This window comes from Homalodisca vitripennis, chromosome 1 (assembly GCF_021130785.1).
Source record: "Homalodisca vitripennis isolate AUS2020 chromosome 1, UT_GWSS_2.1, whole genome shotgun sequence".
Taxonomy (NCBI): domain Eukaryota; kingdom Metazoa; phylum Arthropoda; class Insecta; order Hemiptera; family Cicadellidae; genus Homalodisca; species Homalodisca vitripennis.
The window spans coordinates 110932413-110943056 of record NC_060207.1 but is presented as its reverse complement, the minus strand read 5'-3'; the positions used below and the strand labels follow the sequence as shown (position 1 = coordinate 110943056).

General features: G+C 33.9%; 1 protein-coding gene across 3 annotated transcripts in view; it reads left to right on the top strand.

Annotated features, from left to right (window-relative positions):
- Positions 1–5134: 5134 nt before the first annotated feature.
- Positions 5135–10644, top strand: part of LOC124369169 (multidrug resistance-associated protein 1-like) — a 53854-nt gene continuing 48344 nt past the window's right edge. For 2 of the 3 annotated variants that reach the window (XM_046826987.1, XM_046826969.1), the window contains exons 1-5: positions 5135–5344; positions 6190–6366; positions 7974–8099; positions 9407–9538; positions 10419–10544. In XM_046826987.1, the coding sequence (XP_046682943.1) occupies positions 5300–5344; positions 6190–6366; positions 7974–8099; positions 9407–9538; positions 10419–10544 (606 nt within the window). In that variant the 5' untranslated portion in view covers positions 5135–5299. The remainder of the gene's footprint in view (positions 5345–6189; positions 6367–7973; positions 8100–9406; positions 9539–10418; positions 10545–10644) is intronic. The other variant, XM_046826977.1, reaches the window with a different exon arrangement.

Below are 10644 nucleotides of genomic sequence, written 5' to 3'. Positions count from 1 at the left end.
AACTCTTGTATTTAAAACAAATGAGTGATTAAGATGAGTGGTTAAGAAGATAATGCAATAAGGGAATAGGCATAATGCAAATGAAAATAACACAAAATATCTTCTAAAAGTTATTTTACCGTCGGTTTCAATAAAACACTTGAACTCGGCAGTTATCACTACCGTTAAGTAAAATCTTCTTAACAAAATAAGCAAACTCCTTTTTTTAAGTTTCACATAGTTTGTAAAAGAATATGTAATGTATATACGAATTAATAGCTATACATTCTTTATGGTTTATGTCGTTATTATTTTTAAGCAAACGCTTTTGTAAGGGGGCCGGAAGTATTTATCTATGAAAGTGAAAGTGGGTTACTACGTAAAGGTGATTACATTTCATCTTATTTAGAGAACGATATCTACATATGCAAACAAGCTGGTACATATTATCTTTTATTTTTTTTTATAAAGATAAATGACTGCTCTTAACTCTCATTATCTAATCAAAATTTGTTATAGAAGGCAACGAAGTTCTTTCTCCTTACTAGAGTTAATGCTATTTTAAAGTATATACTTTTAATACTCTCCTATTCTATCTTTGAGTATTTTTTCTAAACTTTTAATATTTTATTTCTTTTGAAAGAGAGTGAGGCCTTTGTAATATTCTTTAAGTTAAGTAAACAAACTATAAAGAACGTGAGAGAAATATTGTTTATGTTCGCTGATCATCAGCTTTAAAAATGTAACTAATTAAAAAGCTAACAAAAACGGTAAACGCAGCCGTAAAACATGTTAAATATGGCTGTTCTGTTATTTTGATAATTTAAAATAAAATAAATGACACCCCAGCCTACTTTTTGGATAACCCGGGTCGCCACCTCTTTTCCCCATCACCAGTATCATAACTTTTTGTATTTTTGCATCCCTAAAGGCTATTAAGCAGTTTTCATTGTAAAGTTACTACTAAAGAACTTTAAAACTGTTTGACAACACAAGAAAGGGAAGTGTCGATTAAGATTAATACAAATTTTTGAAAAGAGATCTCGTATGAATATTATGAAGAATAGTTGTCACCACAAAGTGGGGGTGACATCGAAAGAATTCCCGTTTAAAATCCTCAAAGGAGTTGATGTCACTAGAGAAATCCGTGTTTAAGGGTGCTGAAAGGGAGTAATCACTCCGATGTTATGAAATTCACTTCAGATTTGGACACTTAGTGATTCATTGCTCACTAAGTGAAAATGAGTGATCATGAGTAGCTGAGAGATCAAATAGCTCCTGAGCGAATAGAAGGATCAAGAACTTTTGATATGTGAAAAAAGTTATATTGCTAGCTCTTACAAAATAGCAATTTACTTACCTACAAGTGCGGGAGAATAGGACAAAAATATGATAATCCTAATGCATATAAAAAACAAGAAGCTCAGCACCCGGATGTGAAAGGCCATTCGATGTGGAAAGAAAGGCAATGGGCAACTGGTCCCATGGGGTGGATGTGCAGACAATGGACTTCATCAGAGGAAGGGCTTCTTGCTATGCTATGGTTTCTAAAATAATTCCTGCAGCCAATCGAAGAGAAACTTTCTGCAAGCGTCTTCCCATAAATAACGAACAAACACCAAGACCATTGCTTTCTTTGATATGCTCTCATCCAACTGAAGAGCAAACATGGCACATAACGGTGTTTTTTAGAGTTTGGCGGCTGCATCACCCAACATTTTTTTGAAAAGAATTACCGCTGATGGTAATATAAGTTCTTCCGCAATTGTATGGTTTTACCACATTTTGCAACAAGTTGGTTCAATTTTAAAATAATTATTGACTTACACAAATGCTTTCTAAATGCCGATGAAATATGCAGGCTTCATACAAATTTAGAAACACTCCCATAGCAAATATCATACATTTAGGGTTAGATTCATGTCCAGATCTAGTATATGTAAACCATCCTTCAAATAATCACTGCTGGTATTTCCTAATTTTCACAGTAGGCCTATATACACGCTTAGACGTTGAAGGGATAGATTCACCAGACAATGACTTATCTCTTTGAAAATTCACATAAAATAACTCTTTATCCTCTTCGTCAATTACGATCTCTAGTGGAAATTTGAGATAATACAACTTAGTAGATGTAGTACCTAACATTGTCGCTAGATTGAGCTAGAGGCAGTTGACGGTAATAATAAGTAGCCTGCTGAACTTAAACGCGTACTGTATTACAGAATGGTTACCGAAAGTAAAGTTAAATATAAAATATTTTAATTTCATAGAAACATCTTGCGCACCCCTAACTCTTATAGGAGACCACCTGTTGGGAACCACTGTGCTAGACTGTAGCCTACGGCCCAGAGCTGTGTTTCCAAGTCCATCCAAACTATAATAGCCATACTCGAATAATGTCTTAAGGCCATGTCACACTGCCGTGGCGTCGCGTCCGTCCATCTGCGGATGGATTTTTAAAATAATCGCTAACGATGTTGTCAAATAGGACAAGTCACACTGACATAACCGACGTGGCGCAACGTTCGTCGCGTCGGCCACCGTCTGCTGCGCTATGCGGCTGGAGCGATCCTTGGCCGACGTCGGCGATGCTACGAAGGCTCGCGCATGCGCATAAAGCATCTCCCCAACCCCCTCACCGGGGCACTCTTGCCACTGGCTACACCTTTTATTTTATATTTTTGATAATTTGTTTAAAAAACCCTTGCGCGAAGCTCTAAAACAACCCGACACTCCAGGATGAAATGACCGCCAGTTCTAGGGTTAATGAATACTCTGGTGTCATGTTTATATGCAATCATTTTATTTGTTATTTTTCATATTATGTTTGATCTATAACAAAATTAAATAGGCCTTATTTTAAAAAACATAAAGACTTATTACAAAACTGAAAACACCAACACAAAAATTACAAAATAATCCTTTCAAGTGCATCTTATATATAAAAAATCAATAGTTTTAAAGACTTATTTAAAGTATTGAATGCCCTAATCACTAAGTTCATAATAGAAATAGTATTGCATGTAATAATGAAAATATAATTTTGATAATAATTATTAATGAATACGCTCCAGAACAATTAATTAATTTTGTAGAGCTATAACAAACTATTAATTCCACTATCAGTGTATAACTAAACAAATTCAAAGTAGTTGAAACCCATAAGCAACTCCTAGAAAGACGTGGCGTTGGCCGCGGACGCGGACGCGTGTCTGGTAGTTTGACGGGATTCGAGACCGTCGCGGCATACGCGGACGTTCATACTATGGATGGACGGACGCGACGCCACGGCAGTGTGACATGGCCTTTACCTATACTTAGCAGCTGAAGATTTTAAATATTTTTGAAATATTTGAATTGACGATATATACAATAAATGGTTCAAAATCATTGTTGTCATAAATGCGAACCAAAATAGGCCTATTATTCGTTGGGTCAGAAAGATTTGAATCACAATAAATTATAGCTTAAGCACGATCAGAACATATATAACTGAATTAGATTGTGATACCGATAACCCACATGTAGTTTCGTTCAATTTACCAACATATCATACACAATTAATACGGTCTGTGTATAATGGATATCTGGATTTCAATGCTATCTTGAGCAAATACGATGAACAAAGTAATGCTCGGGGAAATGTCTTACTGAGCTGGTTTGTGATTGTCTCTATTCTCCAACATATATACACCTTCAACTCTACAACATACTTATTTTAAGATACAGATTTAATCTGACTGCTTACATGACACATACTAAGGCTGTCATCTCGATATTTACGTTTTCAGTGGCTGTTGTCTAAATATTGTTTTCAGAAACATAACCCCTAACCGAGGCTTTGAGTACTCATAATAAACTGACGAAATGAAACTTAAGTTTTCAAAATAAAAAATATATACATATACGTAGCGTAGCTATTAATTCATAGATACCTATTCTTTTACAAACTGTGTGAAACTTAAAAAAAGGGTTTGCTCATCTTGTTAAGAATATTTTACTTAACAATAGTAATAACTGCCAAATTCAATTGTATATATATGAGTTCATGATATTTTACATGAATACTCTTACGGCCCCGGGATGAATACAGGCCTATTTTTATTTCGAAAATCTCTTCGTATTACGTCCCACTTTTTAAAGTTGCGAAAAATTACTTCTTGGTCTCTAAGGTTATGAAATATTAATTAAAAGAGCATGTCTAATGGAATCAACTACTGTGTCAAAATATTAAATATACATCTTACGTATTTTAGATTTCAGCGATTAGGTAAGTACTCAACTACCTTACAAAAATAGAAATTGACACCGAAGACTCCCTTTGAAGCAGTCGGTATGACCTATGCTAGGTGCAAGTTCCCTGGACTGTGCTTTTGAACTAATGTGCAAATTTCAGCTCTAAATGTTCTAAAATATTAACAATATTTTTCTGTTTATAAAGAAATAATCGCGTAGTGTCATTGTAATGTACTTTCAACTGTACATCTTTATCAAATATTAAATATTAGATCTAAAGGACAATGTTATTATCTAAAATTTACTATAAATTTAAAGACATATAGAATCCATCTTAGTTCACTTTTGACAGGAATAGGATTCTAAGATCTGTGAAATATATATATATATATATATATATATATATATATATATATATATATATATATATTTATTTATTTATCGGAAAATAAGGCCAAATAAAGTATGGAAAAAATATTCTGAAAACAATGCAAATTACAATGGTTACAAATAAAATCTGTTTGCATATTTTCTAGATCGTGAGTAGAAGGCAAACTCAACATTGGCGTCGGAAATATAATTCACTCAAACCAGCAGTGGTCATAAAGGCGCAAAACCTACGAAATTACGTGCAAAGCCGCGGGTATCTCCTAGTAACCATATAAATCTATTTTTACACATGATATTTTGATATTAATACTGCAGTACAAACCCTCAGCCAATCGAAAACGAGGTACTCGTATTAACTAGCGCCCTTTGCGGTGTTAGTAGTACCAGTACCCATTAGCCGAAAAAGAAGAAATTAACCTTCACGCGGTTGCCTTCACTCGTATGATAAGTTATTATTATAAGCCGTGTGTTCTAAATAACGAACCTTATCAAAGTTCCCATGTCTTATCAGCAGTCTACAATTCAGTGCCACACTGTTTGAGTGCCTGTTACAACGTATTATGTATGTGAGTTATTTGAAGTTTCTTGCAATATATTGTGTTTGGTAGTCTCAAACATGTGCAACTTCTATAGAAGTGAATGATAGAGTTTTGTATCCTCCAGTGTCCTCCATTTATAAACTATACGAGTAATGAGTTCTGCAGAGCTACGTAGATTTTGTAATTCTAGTTTTTGGGTGAGTTTATTGTAGTATTAAAGTGAATTTTGAAGAAGGAAAATTACGAATGCAAGTTACTGTTGTTATGGTATTATTAAGTAATTATATATTGTTAATATACAACTATCATTAATAGTAATTGTAAGTTATATATATATATATATATATATATATATATATATATATATATATATTGTATAAACATTTTGTCTTAATCGGATCATAATTCTCCGAGTTATGAATGTTCAAATTTGCCGTTTAGTTGAAAAGCGCAAAAATCCGGTATTTTTTTATTGCTATCTAATTAAAAACCGGAATATATTGTTAATCAACAGTTTTGTATGTAAAAACGCAGAAATAAGCAAGCTAAATTTTAGTGTAATGTCCGACAATGTAGCTCTATTAGCTACTCTGTTTTTGGTCTTATTTTATACTCAGCTATTTATACGTTTTTATTTGAGAGTAGATATCAAGATTTAGCTTTGGTGATTTAAACTTATTTTGTTAATACGACTATTATTATTATTATAACATTTTGTTTCAGTTAAATACTTTATATAAACTGTATATGTTGCAGAAGATTTAATTATTCCTGCATAATCTTCCTGGTGATCAGTGGTAGAGTGGTTTTACTGTAACCTTTATACACTCTGACCTGATCTTTGCCCTCTCTTTGTTAGTTCAGAAGTTCTATAAAATAACTATTGTATCCCCTAATATTTCAAAAGATGTCCGGGGGAGGGCCCCATGGACTTCCCTACTGATATGGGAGGTTTCTACCCCGGCTCCACGATGACCGAACATTCCAAAGAGAAGTTTTCTGGGTGCGCCACTGGTGTTGATAGTGCTGTTTTGTTTTCTAGGATCCGGAACAGTCGTGGAACACTCCAGACCCAGACCTTTCTCCGTGTTTCGAGCAGACGGCACTGGTATGGGGTCCTTGTCTGTTATTATGGGTCCTCGTCCCCTTTGAGGCCATTATTATCCTTAGCAGCAAGTGTCGAGATGTACCTTGGGCCTTCACAAATGTGACAAAACTGGTACTCTTGGTGTCAATACTTGCTTAGTCTTTAAGAATAAGATATAACTAAAAGTTTATTTTTCTGTTGTGGCAAAGTAATTATTATGAGAACCTTTATATGTTCAAAAACACAAGAGTATATATATATTTAGTTTTTTGACGTGACAACGTCTTAAATTAGGTTGCGGCTCGGAGTCACTCATGAAAAAGTGTAACGCCCGGTAACGTTACGATGCCCGTCCAGTGGGTCCGCCGCACGGGATCCGCACGGGATCCGCACGGGATAAAGCAGATAACTGTGGGTCCGCCGCACGGGATAAAGCAGATAACTATGTTTATTCGTGAAAATGTGGAGTGCTTAGATTCGTCATTTACAACAACTACAACAATAAAGGTAAATAATTGTACACTGATATTTCATTACCGTAAACTATGATTGATTGATTAATTGTTAGATTGACACAAAAGTTGAGAAACTGAGTTTATAGGTTATGTCATACTATTGACAAATGTTGATAGTGTTAAGTAAATTATTAGTTTAAATCACTCTGCAATCAATCGTAATTCAGTCGATTGAGAAGAAACAGCGCGTATTTAGTCTAGTCAAACATTTAAAATAACAAATTATAACCTCTAACCTGTCATAACAGTGCGACCAAACAAACGAACTAAACCGACCGATCACCACGCGCGGAGTTAGAATTTAACTGTGTTTAGCAAGAATTTCAAATTCCAATTTTAGTAAATGTTTTATTCAACTTTACCATTTACAATAACAAATTTTAATTAATTTCAAATTATGTACAATGTTTTAGTAAACAAAATATATTTCTATAGTTAAAATTTGTGCAATTCTTATTTTCATTCAATTCCTTGTTCCTATTGTGCAATTTAATAATATTCATATCAATAAATATTCTACCGAGAAAAAGACGTTGTCACGTAAAATCTTCGCCCGTAAAACCGACTTTACAGGCATCCATAATTTTTTTTTAATGTTCCATACTATTGAGGAAAAGTGAAGTTACGTCAAAAGAACAACAGAAAATAAAAAGAATATAATATATCTAGGTCTGGGCTTGAAATATGACCGCGCAGGCATGATTTACTGGTTGAGAGCAAGTGTTATACACCATTTAACATTATGAAATTTAGTGTTTTCTTCCACTTATCATTAGACAGTTATCAGACGAAACGTACCGAATTGTTCTCCGGCGTTCATAAGAAGTAAAATAAATTAAGTAAGGTGTTTATATTTTTAGTTTCAGATTAGAACGAATATTTACATATTTCGGAATAATAATTTGGATATATTGTACGTTAAAAATATATCATACATCTGAAGGTTAATATAAGTGTACAATGATAATACATAATTAATATTGCAATTTCGTGTATTAGAATAATAATTTATAACAATATTTTGCATGTATAGATATAAAAAATAGTTTATAATATACAAATAAATAGTAATCGGCTTTTTTCTTGTAACTCAAAATTGTAAAAAAAACAAAGAAAAATTTAAGCTCTACAGACAAGATAATAGCAATGTCAGTAAGTAACAATGTATATCACGTCAAAGTATATGGAACATGGATTAATTTACCTTATGTTTGTTATGTGCAGTTGCTGAACCTGATGCTGATAGTTATTAGTGCTATAAACTTCATTGTGTCAGCAGTGCAATACTTGGAGGGAAAGGAGGTGTTTCCTGTTGCACTCTGGACACCGGCAGTTCAAACCATCACTTTTGTAAGTTTTTTGTTCAGATCTAATCGAAATATGTTTTATTCACTCTAAAGATTCGTGTCACTCACTTGCTATATGTTTCTTATTCCACACAAAGGAAAAAATGAATACTACAGAATACACATACCATACATCAATACGAATATTTCCCCAAGAATATTATTCGTCTACTCGCATAGCCCACCATCGCCTTTGCACCGACAACACTGTTTAGGCTACTAGCGACATTCACGTTAAATTCTGTGTTTACAATGTGTGAATACCAATAGGTGGATTATTATAGGAATAATATTAATAAAAAATACAAAATTGTTCATTAATAATATCGAAAAACTTCCCTTCTTCAATTAATTTGAAATTTTGAGGGATCATGCAGTAGAAAATCGAGAGAAAATCGTACGATTATTTTATAGGGAAAGGTTGTAATAAAGTAAATTTAAAAATGGAAATTCGGATTATCATATGTCACGAAATTCTTAGTATTATTCGTGCGTATGCGTTAGTGTTGTTTTGTTCGCTATGGTATAGAAGTATATGGAGATTGAATCGGACTGTACTGCTGCTCACTCACACATATCAGCTATTCTGTGACTGAACACGGTTACACTATCACTTCAGCCTACAACGCGAAGCATTGCCAATCGGTGCGCTTAGTAAACTTTTACTTGTACATTTGAGGTTAGTCTGAGAATCGTCCATCCAAATTCTATTTCTCGTAAAATGACCTTTTAGACACTTTTTGGGCAAATATCCGGTAGAGTAACCGAACGCGATAAACTCTTCCAGGTTCGTGAAGGCGATATCAAAATGTTTAAGCAGGATTTTAATATGTTGCTAATGTTTTTAGCGCATTTTATATCTAACGTTATTCTAAATATTTCTGCTGTTCCACATTTTCATCTACACAGCAACCACCCAAGGATCACTACAGAAATGTAAGAGTAGGTAGTCTGAGAAACATTAATAGCTCATTTTCAGGAGCTCTGTTTTATTACGAAAAGGGAGAAAGACATTTCGTCTTTTCATTATTTGCAGTTAAGGAGTGTTGTCGTTAAATCATTCTTTTACTATAGTAAAAGACGCGGCTCGAAAGCGCAAAGAGTAAATCACACCTTGAATCACACACATTCATTTCTTCTTCAGTCCTTTTTGCAATTAAATATTAACAACTAGGAATTCTTATTAAACGTCTTGATAAAAAGTTACGGAATATATAAGACTTAGTTATGGAAGTGGGTTTATTTCTATAAATCATTCTAAAGCACTTGCTATAAAATTAATCAGAAGATGTGTTTTGATGGTTGCTCCAGTTGCTGGCTGCTGTTATTCTGGTGTGGGACAGAGTGCGGGGACTGCATACATCTGGGACACTGTTTGTGTTCTGGCTGGTGCTCAGTGTGGCTGGGGCGTTCCAGTTTAGAACAGAACTGCGGCAAGCTGGGGTGAGTATGCATAACAATTATGGTATAGGCTTCTAGTTGGTGTAAGCTACGCTAACCTATCCTGGCACTTACTAAGGCATTATAATGTTATTTTTAGTGCCTGAGTTTCTCAGGAACTGCGGGGTACAAAATGTGCATGGGATTATACTTAGGAAAAGAGTGCATGTTTGGAAATGGTGTACTTTCAAGACTTGAACCATGAAATGTTAGGGGTTCAAAAGTAAACATCTAGTAAAAACTTCCCAAATATACGATACCTATAGGAAAAAGTTGGTCTCTCTCGCTGTAGAAATAAGTTCTTCTCAGGCAATTAGTTGTTTTACTTTCAATGGCTGAGGTTGGATATCAATTTTGAAAACCTGAGATATTAAGAGTTTGAAGAATAAAACACTTAATAAGTCCATTTTTTCAAAACATAAGACAGCAGCACTAAAATCTGGAATATCTCACTGAAGAACTAAATTCATATCTGGCAAGCCATTTCTGTAGCTATCAGGCGGATAATTGGCCATCTAATAATCGACATATCGTTAATTCAGGAAAACTATCACGTATCGTATCACAATAGTAGTAAACAACTGAATAATTTCTTTAAGAACTGAACAGATATTTGGTTTCTTTTCTGACATGCCTGAGATATGTCGATGAATTTCGCATGAATGAGAACATATGATCTCATAAATTCCAGATTTTCTGACTACAGAGCAAATGAAAACAGTAGAACTGTCTCCCTGAACAATCGAGTATACACCCCTCTCTCTGACCAGCCCATTTTTCTCTAAGATATTAATAAAAGTAATTACATTGAAACTAATACTTTAATGGAACAATAAATGGATTTTTATGATATTCAAAAAAGAAAAAAAAAATTTAATTTCAGGCTGGAGAAGAGCCTCGTTACAAATTTATTCTCTATATGATCTACTATCCTATCGTGCTGCTGATGATGATCCTGAATCTGTTTGCTGATCCACCACCTAGAGTTACTGGCCGACCAAAAACTGAGGTATACTCCTTCGTTTCTATAAAATATTTCACTCAGTCAATTTAATATTGTTTAATTTTTGATGTAGTATGCTATCATGATAGCATATATATATATATAT